This window comes from Triticum aestivum, chromosome 1D (genome assembly GCF_018294505.1).
Source record: "Triticum aestivum cultivar Chinese Spring chromosome 1D, IWGSC CS RefSeq v2.1, whole genome shotgun sequence".
NCBI classification, from domain to species: Eukaryota; Viridiplantae; Streptophyta; class Magnoliopsida; order Poales; family Poaceae; genus Triticum; species Triticum aestivum.
In genome coordinates, this window is record NC_057796.1 from 158,999,510 (window position 1) to 159,019,230 (window position 19,721).

The following is a 19,721-nucleotide window of genomic DNA, read 5'->3' on the forward strand; positions in this document are numbered from 1 at the left end:
CAAAGATCTTAGAATGGTGAGGTGGTGATGGATAGCAACAGTACGTTTAGTCCACGTACACAGAAGTGGTACATGTGTTGCATGTGCATGCTTGCATAAAGGAGGATCCGAGAGAGAGCGTGAAAAAAACATGATTACTAGAATATGTGTGTCCATTACATGAAGGATCTGAAGAAGAGATAGAAAGGGAGGGAAACATGGCTACTAGAATATGTACACGGTTTCGACACAAGGACACGTACACGGTTTCGACACAAGGAAAAAAAGGAAAAAGGGAAGGACTGGTACAGCAGCAGATGTGGCGGCCCCACGGACCCCATACGCCAGGCTCACGCATTCTCGCTGCCCGTGTCTCCATAGTCCATACACCAAGTTTACCTCGAAACATATCTCTCTCTTTCTCTCTCTCTCCCCCGCCCCTCCCCTGCTGGAGTTCGTCGACGACGGCGAGGCAGACGGCGGTACGGGCCTAGCTCCTCTCTGTGGGCGAAGGTGCCGCAGAGATGGGGATCTCGTTCAAGCTGTCTAAGGTCGGCGTTCGCGTGCAACCGACCGCGCGCTCTGCCGCTCCGGGGCTACCGGCCGCGGTGGACACGGAGAAGCCGGGCGCCGGTGAGAAGGATGGTTCGAGACCGGAAGCCAAACGGGAGGTAAGCCGTGTTTCTATTGGGTTGCTCGGCTCGGTTCGGTCGCGGGGTGGCCGAGGCGGCGGCCCCGACGATCTGGGCAAGCAAAGTTGTAGTCTTTTGTGTGATAGGGAGGAAATTCGGGTTTTGCCTGCAATTTTCGGGGTTTTCGCGTCGAATTTGCGGCTGCGGAGATGATCCGTGGTTGTGTCCGCGGAAAGGGTCGGAATTTCCCGGTGATTTCTACTCGAGAGTTCTTCGTTCAGGTCCCTAGTAGAGGATTTCTAGGCCCAATTACGTCGTTGTTCGAAATGGGGTGCCAATTGCGTGTTCGAAGATTGTAATCTGGTGGCCTCCTCGATTGCAAAATTTTATACGGTATTTCCTTCATAAAGTAGCCAGAATTAATGACATCTTCATTAGAGAAGTACTCCCCTATCACACAAAAGAAGATGTACTAGTACTAGTTAATTCTGGCTACTAATCTAAATGAAGATCTTGCAGTAAAAATAGTGGACCTTCTAGTGATAACTACTATAATGTCCATTGTAATTGCAAAGGAGTACTTTTTTTTACGGGAAGGCATACTTTATTCATCAAATAACGTTTACATCATCCGCTAACATTTTCACGATAAAATCAGGAGGGGCGTCATCCCAAACAGAAAGGATATTCGCCCGTCCCCATCTAGCCAAACTCATGAGCTACAGTATTCGACTCTCTAATACAATGGTCGATAGTAACCTTCCCGAAATCTACTAAGATACTACGACAATCTTCTAACACCATCGAGTGTCCTTCATTATGATTCAGAGTGTCCACCACCATAGTATTATCCGTTCTCACCACCAAATTAGAGCATCCAGTATTATGAGCTAACTTAAGTCCCTCGAGTAGTGCCGCTGCCTCGGCTGGGACGACATCTCTACTCCTATAAAAAGCTGAGTTGGTGATGATGGTGTGCCTACCATCCTTCATTTACAACCGTTCGATTTGCATCCAACGCATCTGAGACAAACTATGTCAGTTTTACAAAAAGACCCCCGCACTCCACTACTCGTTTGTAGATAACCCCCTGCTTCTCACCTCATCTAGCCATCTCATGACAAAATAAGAAGGATCTGGAGAGGTCTCTGCTCTTGGTGTCGTCTGCCCCCAACGCCTCTCATGCCTTCGCTTGGGCCGCATTGCCGACCACCACCACGACCCCCTCCTCCTCGCCATCTCCTCTGCCCCCTTCCAAGTCATCCTGAGTTACATTCATAGTTGTCGAGAAAAAATAATCTCTACTCCTATAAAAAGCTGAGTTGGTGATGATGGTGTGCCTGCCATCCTTCATTTACAACCATTCGATTTGCATCCAACGCATCTGAGACAAACTATGTCAGTTTTACAAAAAGACCCCCGCACTCCACTACTCGTTTGTAGATAACCCCCTGCCTCTCACCTCATCTAGCCATCTCATGACAAAATAAGAAGGATCTGGAGAGGTCGCTGCTCTTGGTGTCGTCTGCCCCCAACGCCTCTCATGCCTTCGCTTGGGCCGCATTGCCGACCACCACCACGACCCCCTCCTCCTCGCCATCTCCTCTGCCCCCTTCCAAGTCATCCTGAGTTACATTCATAGTTGTCGAGAAAAAATAAACAAAATCGATACTCAAAAAATATTTTTTGAAGATGATTTTTTGCAAAGCACAATAAGTGTTATTTCTTCATGAAGTTTTGGATGCAGGTTGAACACTTGAATGCTTTTGTTTGCAAAAGATATTTTTTATCTATTTTCCTACATTTACTATTTATCCGTATGCTTGTGAGCTCTAGAGAAGAATGAATATCTGAAGAAACCTATCAATATTTGTTAAACATGAGATGACCCGGATCAATGCATTTCGGTGTTGCGTGCAACGCACGGGCACCTTACTAGTCAGCTACATATTCCAACCTTGCCGTTGATGCTCTTATGGAAGTTCCCCAATGATCACGAATAACTGCTCCACATGCACCGGTATATTCACCCTCTGAAAAAGATGCATCGACATTCAATACCTGCTGTCCTGACAGAAAAACCAGCCACTTGGGCCAACGCAATAACAGCGGGAGCTATTCTCTCTGGAGTTTGCACATCATCGCCTCTGACAAGTTGTCTTCTTTGCCACCATAGATACCAGCAAACAGTCACTACAAGTTCTGGTAATTCGACCGCTCCCGTGTATGCGCTGGTAGGAGTCGTCACACAATATAAACTCCAACACAGCTGCTCCCGATCTACTTATCTGTCATAGTGGCAAAAGAAATATCCGCTGAGATCCCAAGAGAGTCCCAAACTGCCTTTGATCTCTCACATGTGAAAAGTAGATGTGCAATATCCTCCGCACCAGCTTGACAAATTGGGCAGTGAGATATATTCCCAACACGATTGCTAGAACACTAAAACACTGGATGGCATTGTGTAAGCATCTCCATAAGAAAAATTGATTTTCGCCGGTACCTTTAGATTCCACAACTTCTTCCATACCGGATGAGGCGGCGAATAAAAATTCGTCATCCCCATATTATCTGCATCATAATTTGCGTCCCACTGTTTGTAGTACGCTGATCGTACCGAGAAAATTCCAGTCTTCATTAGTTGCCATGAGATGTAATCCTCAGTATCTTTGTGGAATATGGGTGTTTGGAAGATGTGCTCTGCATCAATATGCCAGAATTTTTCCCGCAGTAATATCTCATCCCATTCTCCTGTTATTGGTCTATTAACTCACATACTCTACTGAGCGCTTGATTACCTCGCACTGTAATGATTTTCCTCAATGCACTATTTGGAATCCAACAATCATTCCAAATATTTATTTTTGCTCCGTCTCCTACTCTCCAAATGCAACCTTTTTTGAATGTTTGGATGCCAGCCCAAATACTTTGCCAGACATAAGAGGACCCCTTCTTTAGTTCATAGTTTAATATATCACCCGAGGGGTAATATCTTGCTCTCAGCACACGAGCATAAAGGTATCCATAGTTATCAATTAATCTCCAGCATTGCCAAATTGAAACTATGGATACCTCGAAAACCCATACCTCCTCTCTCTTTAGGCACACACATCTTCCACCAAGCAAACCAATGCATCCTTCGTTGGTTTTCCTCATCACCCCACCAATATTGCGACATTGCATCAGTGACCTCCTTGCAAATTTTCTTCGGGAATTTAAGTACACTCATCGCATACGTTGGGATGGCTTGGGCCACTGCTTTCAACAGAGCCTCCTTACCTCCATATAGGAGAGAGTTCTCTCCTTCCATCCATTCACCATATCCAGAATTTTCTTAATAATATGTTTGAAACAATCAACCCGGTCCACTCCAATCATCGGTGGAAGTCCCAAGTATTTATCCGAAAGAGATTCGGTCACAATATGGCACACTTCAGCCTTCACCTCCACATCTGTGTTTTGACTGAAAAGTATTGAGCATTTGGCTTCACTCACCAATTGACCCGAGGCTGAACAATAATCATTCAGGATTCCACGAAGAGTGTTCGCATTTTGGGTATTTGCTCATAAGAATAAGAGAGTTATCAGCAAATAATAAATGAGATACTTTTGGAGAATCTCTGCACACGAGGCTGAACAATAATCATTCAGGATTCCACGAAGAGTGTTTGCATTTTGGGTATTTGCTCATAAGAATAAGAGAGTTATCAGCAAATAATAAATGAGATATTTTCGGAGAATCTCTGCACACCTGGACCCCGTTCAAATTTCCAGCTTCCTCCTCATGGCTAATAAGAGCGGATAAACAAAGGAGTACATTATATTGCCTCCGTTCAGAAATAAATGACGCTGTTTTAGTTCAAAACAGCGTCACTTATTTCTGAACGGAGGGAGTAGTTATCACCAGAAGGTGAACTATTTTTACTGTAACATATTCGATAAATGCTTCTGCTAATCTAAGTTCAAAACCCAGAGCATGCTGCTCTTGGTAACTCTGTGTACTGTAGGTTTGGCTGGTTGCTGATTTGAGCGTCATTGATACAATCAGCAGCAGCAATGTGTTTTTCTGTTCTCAGGTCCAGACAAACGCTTTTAGTAAAGGTGCTTTCTTTTTGCCGGGACAGTACTTTAATTTGAAGGAGCAGGAATGCCATGTCTACTATAGTCAATACACGAATAATAGAAACTGGGTCAATATTGTTGGTGCTGTGCTTCTTGGATTAGGAGAAAAGAGGTAATGAGTTTGTCTAGAAAACTTAAAAAATACCTAGGTATCTGGGCAATGACTAATGAAAACCACAATCTGTTGTAACCAAACACTCCACGTTTTGTAATACTACATATTCTAGTGTTTCGAAACCAGTCATGTCCGACATATACCTCACACTCACCATATTCTAGATTTTGGTACTCCCTCCATTCCCTTATACAAAGCCACAAACTCAAATTGCAGGTACCAAGGTAAAGTTTAATAACTGCTTTGCAAAACAACTTTTCTTTTCGTTAACCGGGATCATTAATACGCCACATGCATGCAAGGAAGGAATGGAAGTAGCTAAGTGTCATTATGTTGCATGCATGGAACTATTAAACAAGTTGCTAGTACGAGAAAACATCATTAATTTTTGCCTCGATTACTGTTGGTGGCCTTGTATAGATGCAAAATGTATTTTCGACAGTGGCCTTGTATAAGGGAATGGAGGGAGTAAGATTCGATTTGATTTGAGTATGGATAGGGGAAGGCAAGGAAAGTTATGATTTTGATGAGGTTTTGGTAAGATTTGATTTGATTTGGGTATGGGTAGGGGAACACAAGGAAAATTTTGATTTAGTTGAGGTTTTGGTAAGATTTGATTGAGTTAATGCAGGACTTGGGGGTGGGGTGGCGTACAGGAGAGAAAAAAACCAAACGCGGGAGGGGCAGGGTGGAGGTGAACGCACAACAATGAACTCCCCTTTAATAGTAGAGGCTATTTATTGTTTTGGGAAACCTCCGAAAAATCCAAAGATAATGCATCCAAGCACGCTAAGTGTTGGTGTGGGATTAACCCATCTGGAGTGTTGCACTTCCACTTGGTGGCGAATCTAGGACGTAATTGCAGGGCAGGCTCAACTTCAAGAATACTATTTTTTTGGTGTTGGAAGCCATTTTATGCACTGCACCTAACTACTAGTGTGCTGATCATTGGTGGTGTTTTTTGGTGTGGCAAATTTTGAGGGTAGGCTAGAGCCTATTGAAGCCTGTTGAGTAGAATCGCCACTGCTTCCACTAGAGATTAGCCTGTTCAAATCTACCAAAAAGGCTTTCGCACCGCTTTATATATAAAGCAACGATCAACGGCACCCGGTACAAACGCACGCCCCCACAACACACAAACACACACCCAAGACACGATACATAGGCGCTGAGCGCATGAACACCATCCCTAGCACTACAAGAGCAGCCCGGGGCTACCGCCGTGAACACGCCACTGCGAAGAAGTGAGGCCGCATATGACAAACCGTTGGCTCCAAGGCGGCACCTTCAGGAAGGATATGACACCGGAGCGCCGCCACCGCCCTATCCGAGGATCAGAGTGTCCCCTGGAGCAACACGACGGGCAATGAGAGCCGCGACGACGCCTTCAAGAAGGGAACGAGCTTCGCCGCTGCTGGTCTGAAGATAGAGCAGGTTTTCACCCCGGCCACACACACCGCCATCGAAGGCCACACCCCGGCTACCACGCCGCCCACACGGCCGTGGGAACCGGGCAGCACCGAGCCACGGGCTCTGCCCATGAGCACCGTGGAACCACCACCAGGGCCGCCGCCCCGGCATCCAAGACCTTGACACCATCTCACCCGAGACCCGCCGCTACCCCAACCAAAGAAACGAGTGGAAAGGACCCGCCTTTCGCACCCCTGGGCGCCCCCCCAGAGCTGAGACCCAAAAGGCCGGCCCCCAGCGCCGAGACCGAAAAGGCTGACCAAACCTGGCCTCCATCGGCCCGTCCTGCGGCACCGGGCGCGAGACGAGCTCGGCCCTGCCGCCTGGCGTGAAAAGCGCATGGTCCTGCCACCGGGCGCAAGACGACCTCGGTCCTGCTGTCGGGTGCGGGACGAGTGATGAACCGCAGCTGGGGTAAGGCCAACCCTTCGACGAAGCTAGCGGCCGGACGATGAGGTGAAGGATCGAAGGTCGAAACGGCAGCCTATAGACGAGCAGACGCCGGAAATCCAGCCGCCATCGCAGCCAACCTGCCGAGCTGCCGTGATGCCAGCGCGGCGAATGGTAGCCGCCACCCAGAGGACCGAGCCACCTCGCCGCTGTCGTCCACAGCCGGAGCAGCACCCATGCCGGGCTGATGCCCCAACCCGTGCCGCCCGCCGGAAAACGCCAAATCCGGCCGGCACGCACCACCACCAAGCCGCCGAAGCACCGCCGTGCACGCCCCACCACGCTAGGAGCCAACCCAACCAATGTGGCCGCCGTCCCCCAGCCCGTGCCGCCGCAGCCCTCGTCGCCAACCGCCTGGATTTGATGGAGCCGCCGCCGCAGCTAGCCGCCCCGCCTCCCCAAGCGCCGGCACGCCCCACCAGAAATTCCGCGCAGCCACCGCCGCTCCGATGTACAACCGCGCCTGCAGCACTGCCGGCTGCGTCGCTGCCGCGCGAGCGCCGCACTCCTCACTAGCAGGCCGCGTCCCGCGCCGCAGATCCCCAGGGGAGGAGGGAAGAAGGCCCCGCTGCCACCGACGCCAGCCAGGCTTTTTCCCTTAATGTTAGGGTTGGGAGCGGAGGAGGCGCTGGCGGGTGGCGGCTAGGGTTTCGCCCTGCCGCCCGCGAGAGCGGCTCGGGCGAACAGAGTTCAGGGGTTGAAGCAAGCTCTTTCCCTTAATGTTTTCACTTGGTAGTATTGCCTGTTCAAATCTTTGGATCCTGCTGTTTACTTAGCTTAACTTTGTCCTGTAGGATTAGGTAGTGTCATCCTTTGGAAAGGTTTCTGTGTCAGATTTATCCTGGCTGTTTGTTCTTACTTTTCTTTGTTTGATTTTTTTCCTGAGATTTTTAGGTTATTTGTTTTGTTTTCATAATTTTGATGTGTATTACTCTCGCCTTGAGAATCACGTGTCCTCCATATGATAAAATGCTGACCTTTTCTCTTTATGTAGGATGCTATTGCCGAGAGAGCTAATGATGCGAATGGCATGAAGATTTCACCAGCATGCTCTAGGGCGATTTTGCCAGGTATTGGCTGAGAAAATATTTATTTAATATGTCCTGTATTTGTTTATCCACTGTTTGTGCTAAGCTTTCAACATTGTATTGCAGATCATGAAGTTTCTTTCACTTTCAGTCTCTATGATAGAGGTTACCTCATCGCCAAGTCAGCAGTGGTGCGTTCTTCAGCTAGAATTTTGATGACCAAAGGCATCACATTGATGTTCAAGAGAAAAATGGCTTGAGATTTTAATATATTTTGACCTAACACATTTGTGTTTAGCTGGATCCTTGCCAGCCCTCTGTTCAGGATGGGAAAACACTGCATCCATATGATAGAGCGTCAGAAAAATTGTTTTCTGTAAGTATTGGATTGCTTGCTTGTTGGTTTCATAATTCTTTTCTTGTTTCATATCTGGTCAAAGGCTTTCATGTGTATGCTGTATTAGAGTTGATGCCTGCGTGGCTAGTTTTTTAATGAAATATTTTGTACTATGCTCAAGCAGTATACTAGATACGAAAAGTTGATGCCTGTTATGTCCTTGCAACAGCAAGCGTAATAGGTAGGGCCTCTCCCTTGCTGGCTTCCGTCCTCATGGTTTTGGTGCCGTGACGCTGAGCATGTTTGGGTAGCAGGGGTGAGATGAGAGAAATGAAAACATATCCCTATTGCTGACATTCCTCCCCTTTCTTTTCTTTTATGGAAGCTCTCTTTTGTTATTATAATTTATATTCCAATGGGGTGCCCCCTGCTGTTTCCCATTAAGGCCTCCTTTGGTTCATACTTCATAGGATAGGAATAGGAAAACTATAGGAAGTGAGATGAAATGTATCTCAATTCCTATAGGGAAAGAGATGTCACTTGATTCATTTGGAACTTTTCCATTGAGTCTTGGCTAATGTTTTTTTCCTTTGAAATGTGAAGGATTGATTCCTATCCTACATAGGAATAGGAATCCATTCCTACAAACCAGAGGGCTCCAAAGGATTTTTTTCTACAAAATTCCTATCCTTTAGAATTTCTACGAAATTCCTCTAAACCAAAGGAGGCCTAAAAAGAGATTTCTGCAGTAACAGTAGGAGACTAGCTGATTCTTATCACATGACAGGCTTTAGGTGTCAATATTTTTTTAAAATGAGTCTGCGAGCAACACAAATGCATTATATTTCCTTTGTGCTTGGTTCTCCTCCTAAAAGATGTAACAAAACATCCTTCAATAGCTGGTTAAAGTTAGTAGAAATAGTTAAACCGTGTCATGATGATCGTAGCTCTGTGTACAGTTAAATGAGCTGCTTTGCATCATCACATGCAGGCCATTGAAGCTGGAAGGCTGCCTGGAGATATTCTTGATGAGATACCAAGCAAGTACTACAATGGTTCAGTTATCTGTGAGGTAAGTTATTTTATCTGATTTGAGGCGTGCTATGTAAGCAAATGTGTAGTTTGTCAGATGCTAAGCACCATTGAATGTGAAAATCATTCTTGTCACCGCTACCATAGTTTCTGTTTACTGCATGTTTTTCACTACAAGGTTTGCTAGCTTTTTCTAACGACAATCTTTGAAAGCAACTCTATATTATTCACACATGCATCCTAGAATAGATCATGGCGATTTACCAGGAATTCCTAACCTTACTTTTGGTCTTTTGGACAAGTATGAACTGCAAATTACGGATGTGTAGCACACAACATGAAATAAGTCAAAGTGCTGTTTTGGATATTGTCATGGTGCTACTCTCTTTGTCCTGCAAAAAGTGGTGTACACTTTGAATAACCTTGTACATTGAAGAGTGGCGGAGCCATTTCTGACGCAATAAAATTCCGTTGTTACCCCTGGTGGTGTAATTCTGGGGAAAAAGGAACAACACACATGCACCCTGAGCCTATGCCGTTCACTTTGGCCTCTCTTGTGACCCCGTCACCATGAATGCTAGCTTGCAAATGGCGTTTCTCCCACCTAGCCGCTCTCCCACCTCCACCTCCACCCATGGCGAGTCCTGGATCTCTCTCCCCCGATGGAAGGTCTCCTGCATTGGGACTTTCTCGGGAGTTGGCTAGAAAGTATTAACTCTGGTTATATCACTCTCATTCCCAAGACACCTCTTCCGGAGTCGGCTAGATTATAGACCAATCACTTTATTGAACAGCTGTCTCAAGATTTTGACCAAACTTTTAGCTAATCGTCTGCAGCGGGTCATTCTTGGTATTATCCATTGTAATTGGTAGGGAATACACAGACTATACATGGAACATAATATACTCTAACAACCCCCCTCACACTCAGGGTGGATCGACAACACTGAGATTGGAGAGATAAAATTCATGCTGTGGTCTAGTCTGGGCCTTCATAAAGAAATCTGCCAACTGTAACTCAGAAGGCACATACTAAAGAGCAATAACCTGGTTCTGCACACCAGCGCGCACAAAAGAAGCGTCACCACCAACATGCTTGGTGAGCTCATGCTTCACAGGGTCTCGCACAATACTGATATCACCTGTACTGTCAGACAAGAGGGTGGTAGGTGTAGTAACAGACACACGGAACTAAAGTAACCACTGTAACCAAGTCACTTTTACCGTCAAAAGAGCCATAGCTTGCAACTCAGCCTCTGCACTTGAATGGAAACTGCAGTCTGTTTCTTCGCCTCCAGGCAATGAGAGAACCACCAAGAAAACAAGTAAGCAGAAAGTGAACGGCGATCCGAGGGATCACTAGCCCACGTAGGATCCAAATAGGCCTGAAGCTGTAACGAACTGGAGCGCGGAAAGAAAGACGGTGAGCGATCGTGCCATGAAGACATCGTAGAACATGAAGAAGGTGAGTATAGTGAGCCGAAGTGGGAGCAGGAACAAACTGACTCAAACTATGGACAGGATAGAAGATATCCAGACGAGTAACAACTAGATAGACAAAACTCCCAACAAGATGACAATAACGCGTCGGATCAGACAAGGGATCACCATCAGAAGCATGAAGTTGAACATTGAGCTCCATGGAGACTCAACAATGTGCTCATCAGTAAAAGCAGCATGAGCAAGAAGATCTTGGATCGGACTGTTCGGGTTGAGGCCGGACGTTAAGTCAGAGAGCAACTTCGTCCGACTTAACGATTCTTGTACTGATGTCACGATCCCGTCATATCGGACATCCGGCCTAGAAGCTGGACCGTCCAGAGTCACATCGGACGTTCGTGTTGGAGGCCGGGCGTCCGGCCGCTGTAGCTTTGGCTGCATTTCTTCCGTGTCTTCTCGCTCCTCTTCCACAATGAGTTGGCCTTCCTCCCTCGCTTCTTCATGGTCAATTCCTTGGTACTTGTGTATGTATAGAGTTCTGGTTTGAGGTAGTAGCCATGTCTCATGGAATTATGTAAATTTATCCTTTTAATATATTTCAGTGGAAGCTTCTCACTTGTGCCAAGAGGTCCTGGGTTCGAACCAGCCTCTCTGCATTGCACTTCGCAGGGGTAAGACTAAGGCTGGCCATAGTGGGGGTAACATAACCGGTATCATGCACTCGGGACTAGCAAACATGCTTATGTGGTAGACAATTAAAGAAGAGAGAGGGGGTTAGAGTAACATAGGTAGATACGTATCATAATAAATGTTATGCTACTATGTGTCATGCATGGCAAAGAATAAGATGAAGATAGTATCATAGACTAGTACCATATGCATGGGCAGCATGGCACTAACATATGATACTCTCCACTATGAGTAGCCTAAAGACTAGGTTCCTATAATCCCTCCCCAGACCCCACCTTGTGTGGGAACTTCTATGCACTGGGTCTGTCCTTTCAGTGGAAGCTTCTCCCACTTGTCTTCACTGGTCAAGAAAAAACAAATAAACAAACGCACCCACAGGCCCATCATCACCCACAATAACTGATGCAGCGCATGCGTGCATAGACCAATGCGGAATGTGCGCGCAGCTGGATTGAGTGGCAGGGCTCCCAATGCGAGGAGAAATAACGGCTGCGTTGATGTTTAGGGCCAGTTCTTTTGGGGTGCAGCTTATGCATAAGCTGCGATAGGAATAAGCTCCAGAGAAGCTGCCTTGGAAATAAGCCATCCAGTTCTTTTTAGGTTCTGTCTTTCTAGCTTATTTCCACATCGCTCAACAATAGTCTGTAATACCCATATGAACATAAAAAGGCAGAGGAGGTCTCGCCTTGCTCCGACGAGCAGCTGCTCAGGCTCTGTCCAGCGCCTGGGGGGAATGACGGGTCTGCAGGAGATGACCGCCGGAGTGGGGCGACGACCGGAGCAACGGGCAAGGCTGGAGGCGCTTCTGTCGACGGGCAAGAAGGGGAAAGGCTGGGGCGGCCTCCGCTGCCGGACAGAGGAGAGGTGGCGGGTGATGAGCCGGAGGTAGGTGAGGTGGCGCGGGAGCGAGGTGAGGTTGCGCCGGAGGGGCTGCAAGAAACCCGAGCGGCTGCGGGGTGCTCCTTCTGTTCTCGTGCGGGATGGGAACGAGTGCTCAAGCGAATCGTTTCGCTGGTTCGGAGGGCTGGTGTGGTGGCATTTCTTATGTAATATGAGCGAACTTCAATGGCAGTGAGATATACCGCTTCGATCGTAAGTGGGCTTCTGCGGGAAGCACCCCTCCACCCAGCTTTTTTCCATTGTGAAGAAAGTGAAGATGGAAATAAGCTAAGCCAACATTCTCAAACGAGTTCTTTTGGGCTTCTGGCTTAATTTGACAAAAAGCTGCTAGAAGCTGCAAAAGAACTGGCCCTTAATCAGGGGTATAATTGTCCATTTTCCATCCATGTTTGCTCTCCTTCGTATTTGCATAAAGTTCTGGTGCTACCTAATGTGGGATGAAGGGAGGCATCCATTTTGGAAAAGTTTGAAGGCATGTCCAAAACGCCACTTATTTGTGAACTGGAGTAGTTTGTATGCTATATTAGTTTTTCCCATTATAAATGGTTTATATGTTAAGCCTTCAACTACTATTTTCTACAGAAATTCCAAATAACTGTGAGATGATACAGCAATTAAAATATTTAAATCCGACGCTGCATGCCATGCTTGTTTTGTTACGGTTTGTGTACCTTATTGCTGAGATAGCATAACTCATTTAGAAGTTTAACTTATATTGGTTCTCAAGTACTTGACTGTTCTTATGGTATTTACTTCTAGATACGCGACTACCGAAAGCATGCATCCAATCAAGTTCATGCACCATCTGCTGAGTTAGGACTACCTGCTGTGAATAAAGTGCAGCTTCAGATGACATTTGAAAATGTTGTTAGGGACATTATGCTGCTATCTGATGATTCATGGAGTTACAGAGATTTCATGGTAAGCATTCTTGTAAAGAAGTCTCCTATCATTTTAGTGGCAAGATGGATTTACATGTTTTGTTTTCCTTTTCCTTCCAAAATCTGCTAATGTGTGCCCCTCTAATCCCAGTTTTTCATGCCTAGTTTGCATGCAAGTAGCTAGCATCTTCTTACTTTTGGTCAGTCAAACTGGTTCTTCACTGGCTGACTAATAATGATGAAATAACATGGTAAAGTAAAATATATGTAGAGTTGAAGGCCTACATGAACCATTGCTAGTCTGTTTATAGAGGGATCTGTAATGTAATTTTTGCCTAGTCTGTTCTTCATCATATCTTCTCATCTATGCTCCTTGCTGTACTTGTTTGTATAGGAGGCAGAGTCACGGATTGTCAAAGCTCTACAACCAGCACTTTGCTTAGACCCTACACCAAAGTTGGACCGACTTTGTCAGGATCCTGTTCCTCATAAGGTACAACCTCATGCAGAGCCAAAGCACTGTTATAGATATGTGTATTTTAAGTATTTTGCATTTCTTGCAGTTAAACCTTGGTGTTGGAAGAAAGAGGCGGTTGAGGCAAAATCCTGACGTTGTTGTCACATCCAGTTACATGTCTCATGGTAAAAAGGTGTGCGTTGATAGGGTGTCTGAAAGTACCAAAACGGACGAGATGGGTATTGCAAGTAGCAATGTTACTCACCAGGTCCTTGATAACATTACTTCGCAAATTATGTCAGGTGGCTCTCAACCACTCAGACCAGGTAGTTCACAGGATGCAGCTAGAATGTCAATGGTGTCCCATTCTGGTATCCAGCAAAATATCAATTATTCTGCTGTTGGTAATGATCGTGGGGCAGGAGGTCCTGTCAGTTTTACTGGAGTCAATTCAAGCACTTCATCTCAGAACATGATGGCTTACAATGACAATGGCCTTCTATCTGTGAAGAGGGAACTACAAGAAGCTCCACTGCAAGACCCTAAAAGAGTAAAACCAACAATTGGCACTGATGATATCCAGCAGCAGCAACAGCGGCAGCAGATACGGCCTCAATCAGCTGCCCTTGGTGGGCAGGACATGCAATGGAAGAAGGGGATGCAGTATGCTTCATTGAATGGCCAGAGATACCCTTCTCCAATGGTGAACAATATGCAAGATTCAGGGGCTTCCTTTTATTTCAGAGAGCAGGGTTTGAGATATGGTGCTAAGCAAGAGCAGATGGATGGCATGGACAGATGCAAAGACCCCTTGCAGGCTATGCCCCCTGAAAATACTGTGCTCGATCAGCAGCAGTCCCATGCTCAACATTTGTCACAACAAGCAGCAGCTAGAAACAATCTACAGAACATGGCACAGTGGCAGAATCCTCGGGGTCCAAGTGAGAAAGACATGAAGAAAGAAGAAATGCTTCAGAGAAGAAAGTTAGCTGCTGCCTCTCGTGTCTCTTCTGCACCAATGGTTCAGTCTCCAGTATCCTCTAAATCTGGAGAGATATCAAGCAGTTCAATGGGTGGCCAGTTTGGTTCTGCTGCGACATCTGCTGCAATTGGATCACATAAAGATAATAAGTTTGCCACGAGTTCTAGTGCTGCCGTAGGATACCCGTCTGTGGTTTCCAGTCCTAGTGATTCTATGCACCGGATGCAGCAGCCTTCGGTTGCTCCTTCAAAAAGGAAAAATTCTGCCCCCAAGACTCAACCACTTGTAAGCAGTGTAGGGTCCCCAGCCAGTGTTTCAAACATGCTTCCTATACCGAATGCTAGCAGCCCTTCTGTTGGGACATCAATGGCTGACCAATCAATTCTTGAGAAATTTAGAAATATTGAGGCTATATCCAATCGGTATGAAATAGCATTTGCGAAATCTGCTAACTCTACATTACGTCTTTGGTTTGACAATTTGTTTTATTTTCATTTTCTGGGGTTACCTGTAGAAATATGTTTTGGAAATTTATGACTGCACAATTTCAGTACAATAACTCCCTCCTGTCATAAGAAGATGTGACTCTGGAATTTCTGCATTTAGTTGTTTAGCTTTTGACAAATGATACTCATCGATAGTACCTCCTAGTAGGATTAGAATGTATATAATTGATATTGACAATTTATCAAAAAATATTTTCATACATTAAACTTCCATAATTTTCCCTCTTCAAATGTACAATACTAAAACCTAATGGTCCAAGTTAAATCTTCTTGAAATTTGGAAGTGTAGAGTGTCACTTATTTTTGTAACTGGGTAAAAACAACTGAAAAAAACTGCTTCTTTAACATTTGCTTTGAACCCTAAATGTCACTTCCCTTGAGTCAGTTATTCTGATATGTTATTATGTTTAATACAATTAAAGTACTCCCATCCTTTCACAAATATAAGATGTTTTGGATATTTCAATATGGACTACATACAGACTGAAATGAGTGAACGAACACACTAAAACGTGTCTATATACATCCGATTCAGAAAAAAATTAGAACATCTTATATTTATGAATGGAGGGAGTATTATAAAGTTGACTTGTATAATTTTGTTCTGTTTACCTGTTTGGCATGACATGTGTTTTACTTGAACATTGATCCAGTCATATAGCAGGTCATAGTTGGTAGAGTTGCTTAGTTATGGCAGCAGATTTGAAATCAGAAACCTTTCAGCCACTGACATTTTACGATCTTTTTCATATGCATATGATTGTTTATGATTGCAGCTGAAGCTGTTGGCATATTTTGTTTCAGGCATCAGCTGCACAATAAGAAGAACAAAGTTGATAAGTTATCTAATAATAGGAAGCCCATGATAAATGCAAGCCGAGAGAAAGTTGTTACACTTCTCTCCAGTTGCTTCCATACTGAGGATTACAAAGATGAGTTGAGGCCTCTTTGTAATTCTATGTTGAGTGGAACAATAAATTCCTTTAGGACCAGAATACTGAACTTTGTTGTGGCCAACCGCCCATACCAAGGTTTGTGATCTACACAAGATTGTATATCTGTTCCCAAATTAGGATTAAAGTTGAAGCTTTGATTAGTATGATTAAAATCACTTCCTACAGGTCCTACAAAGCTGTTCCGGATCATTTTCAAGGATAAGCCTGATGGGACAGTGGGAATGCAATATGGAGACCCAGAAGATTTCGACAATCGGAACTCACATGAATGTACACTCATATTACCCACCAAGGTATGCATTAATTACTGATTGTATCCTCCTGCGCAGAACCAAGTACCAAAAACTTGAAAACAGCAGGTTTATAGTATGTGTTTTCTCTTCCTGTGGTTAACCTCTCTATTGGTTTTTCTATCAGTACCATGCCGACTTGCTTGCAACACAACTTATTGCTCGGGTGAGTTTCAACTACCCTAAAGATTGCTTGGAATTAATAATTTGGATAGTGTCCTGAATATTGAACCTTTTGAACCCTTGACCCTAGATGGAGAAAGAAGGCTATGATAAGGCAGATGATCAAGTTGTGCCCAGCAACCCTCCTGGTAACCTCAGTGGACTATCAGGCATGTTACCAGACAATACAGCTAATGAAGTGAAACAAGAGGGAGGTATAACCCAGCAACTTAATGCTGCAGCCCATGCAAATATGGTATCTGGAAGCCCTTTGCAACAACTTTCTGCCAATAGGATGCTTCCATCTGGGAGTAGCAACCAGGCAGTACCAATGCAGCAAGGGTATATGCAGGGTGCAACCATGTCTCCAAGGAGTCAACAACTCGACCAGAGTTTGATCCAGCAGCAACAACAGCAGCAGCCACAGCTGCAGCAGAATGCACAATCACAGCTTCAGCAACAAACATCTCTTCCTCTCAACCAGATGCAGAGACCCCAACTGCTACCAACAAGCCCATTATCTCAGATGCTGGGGCCTGGCTCAAATCTCCCAATGGGCTCAAACCACATGAGTAACACCAAGGCTACTCCTGCTTCCTTGCAGCTTCATATGATGCAGCAAGCACAGCAGCAACAGCCAGTGCAGATGTCGAGAAAAGTGATGATGGGGCCTGGCTCATCTGTGAACATGGGCAATATGGTTAACAATGTAGTAGGCCTCAGCGGTCTTGGAAATATTATGGGAATGGGCAATTTGCGGCCGATGTCCTCCCCGATGGGATCCATGTCAGGCTTAGGGAACAGTCCCAATCAGATGAGCCTTGGAATGGCATCCAATCTTGCCGCAGCTGGGCTTCGTCCAGGTATGAACCCTGCTGCTATTGCCAAGATGCGTATGGGATTAGCTCATCAACAAAGGGTGACCAGCCTTTACCCCCAGACTGGAATGGTTGGATTGCCTGGCAGTGGTTCACCAATCCTTCCTAGTTCTGCCGGCTTGGCCATGATGGGCCATCATTCACTAAATAGAAACAACCTTAATCCCATGCAGAGGGCCATGATGTCTCCAATGGGTCCACCAAAGATGCCAGTGGGTAATTTTCAGATGAATGCCCAACAGCAAATGCAACAGCTGCAGCAGCTGCAGCAGCAGCAGCAACTGCAGCAGCAGCAACTCCAACAGAACCCACAGCAGCAGCAGCAGCAGCAGCAGCAGCTACAGCAGCAGCAGCAACTACAACAGCAACAGATGCAACAGCTCCAGCAACAGCAGCAACTACAGCAGCAGCAGCAGCAGCAGCAACAACAACAAATGGGATCTCCTTTGCAGCAGGCGGCACAAGTAGGTTCGCCTGCTGGTTCACAACAGTCATTGCTGATGCAGCAGCAGCAAATAAACCCGCAGCAAATGGCTGCGATGAGCCCGCAATTGAGCTCAGGGCCTCTGCAACAAGTGAATAACAATGTAGTCAATCCTGTGGGGACGCCAGGCCCGCCTCAAAGTCCACAGTTGAGCTCACACTCACAGACCCAAGGTTCAGTCAGCAGCATTGCAAACTCTCCAATGGAACAGCTGCAAAGTGCCAATACGGGAGGTCCTGGTAGCATGTAGTAGTGACTGCAAATATTTGATCCAGTCCGTGGGGATACACAATAATGGAAGATATAAACATTGACAAAGACGGCTACTGCATTCTTGTTTGTTTTGGTAATTGAGGTCAAATTAGTTTTCCTGCAAGTTATAACCGATAGACGCAGTTGTTATGGAGGAACCCTTTTTTCCGCCAGGATTTGTGATGTAGATTGTTGTAGCTGATGGAAATAGTGCATGTAGGAAGGAGCTCAGTACTAGGAGATACATTGTTCCACCGGACTACATTTTCTTGTTTAAATTAGAGCTGTTAGATACGTATGTATATCTGCTACATACCCGATTGTGCTTGTTTACCTTTGTTTACCAAGAAACAGTTGTGCCTATGAATAAGTATGCCCATTTCATTGTGAATCAAGTTATCATGTTTTATCTTGGAACCTGTAGATGTTGCAACATACTGACATAATTGCTGTGTACAAAATTTAAATTTTGGAAAAGAAAAGAATATTTAATACCTTCTTCCGTGCGAAATTAACTGTCGCTGAAATGAGTGAATGTGTCTAAATACACTTATTCCATTGATAATGTGTCTAAATACACTTATTCCATTGATACTTAATTCGGGACGGAGGGAATATGTCAGAAAATGACGTATGACAGTAAAGGAAAGGAAGACATGAGATGTGTATCCTCCTGTTTGAAGCCACTTAAGCACTTAAGCATCCGATTTACAGTACTGAGTTATTGGCTCGGTTATGATGAACATAGTTTGGCAGCACAGTTTTTGAAAAACCGAAGTATCCTAAAACTACAGTTTTCTTATGTGTGGGGAACAAATACTCTGGTTTTTAAAAACCATAGTTTTTCTCAGTTTTGTCAAGTCCACCGAAGCGTTTGGCTGATGTTATTTTGCTGCAGTTTTTGCTGATAACTACATGGCTGAATAGCATGTGCCAACTCATCAACACCTAAAAAGCAACACCACCGGATTAATCAGCGTGTGTACGACCGGATTAATCACCTGCAGCTACATGGCCATGCGGTCAACCTCCTGTGTACGAGTGTGCTCCAATGACCAATCTATTTAGCAAGCTAGCTTTGTTCGAGACGTGCAGAAAGCATTTGGTAACCAGTGAATTCATTTATGAAATATATGACAGATAGATACATGAGTCGGCGGCGGCGGCCACTGGATTTTCTAATCAGTACGTAGATGGCGGTGTCAACAGGCTGAGCACTCTCCCAACGACTTCGCTTGGTTCAGTTTTAAAAAAAGTGCTTGGGGCCTTTTTTTAAATACTGCAGAAAAATTACAGTATCATAGATACCATAGTATATTAAACTACAGTAATTTTTTGAGTCAAACACTTCAAAGTATTTAATACCAAGGTTTTTTCAGAAACCATGGTATTCCTAAAAAAACTTTACTCCCAAACGCACCCTAAAGGAAAAGAAAGGGACGTCACGGACAAGAATGTGACCACCTTCATCAAATACATCCACTGAATGAAATTTGCGTAGGCTGAGCGGTTGAGCGGAAAAGTGATACTGAAATGTCTATAAGTAGATTAATGACGTTTTGGAAGTTTCAAAAGAAATAAAATTTACACGTTTTGGACATATGTTGAGTCAAGCATGTAAAATTTCGACTACATATATAATTTTAATATTATGAATTAGAATTAAAAAATATTATTA

The 19,721-nt window shown here is 45.0% G+C and overlaps 1 protein-coding gene across 2 annotated transcripts; it reads left to right on the forward strand.

The window, feature by feature from the left end:
• The first annotated feature begins 344 nt into the window (after positions 1–344).
• Positions 345–18,438, forward strand: LOC123180830 (protein PHYTOCHROME-DEPENDENT LATE-FLOWERING). Of its 2 annotated transcripts, none has more exons than XM_044592970.1 (12): positions 345–650; positions 7,763–7,838; positions 7,923–7,987; positions 8,095–8,172; positions 9,125–9,205; positions 12,955–13,116; positions 13,471–13,569; positions 13,640–14,937; positions 15,826–16,052; positions 16,143–16,270; positions 16,395–16,433; positions 16,521–18,438. In XM_044592970.1, the coding sequence occupies exons 1-12, from the start codon at positions 504–506 to the stop codon at positions 18,039–18,041; spliced, it is 3,921 nt and encodes a 1,306-aa protein (XP_044448905.1). In that variant the 5' UTR covers positions 345–503; the 3' UTR covers positions 18,042–18,438. The 2 variants fall into 2 exon arrangements, with proteins under 2 accessions (XP_044448905.1, XP_044448906.1); XM_044592971.1 differs by having other exon boundaries at positions 8,110–8,172.
• Positions 18,439–19,721: the final 1,283 nt, after the last annotated feature.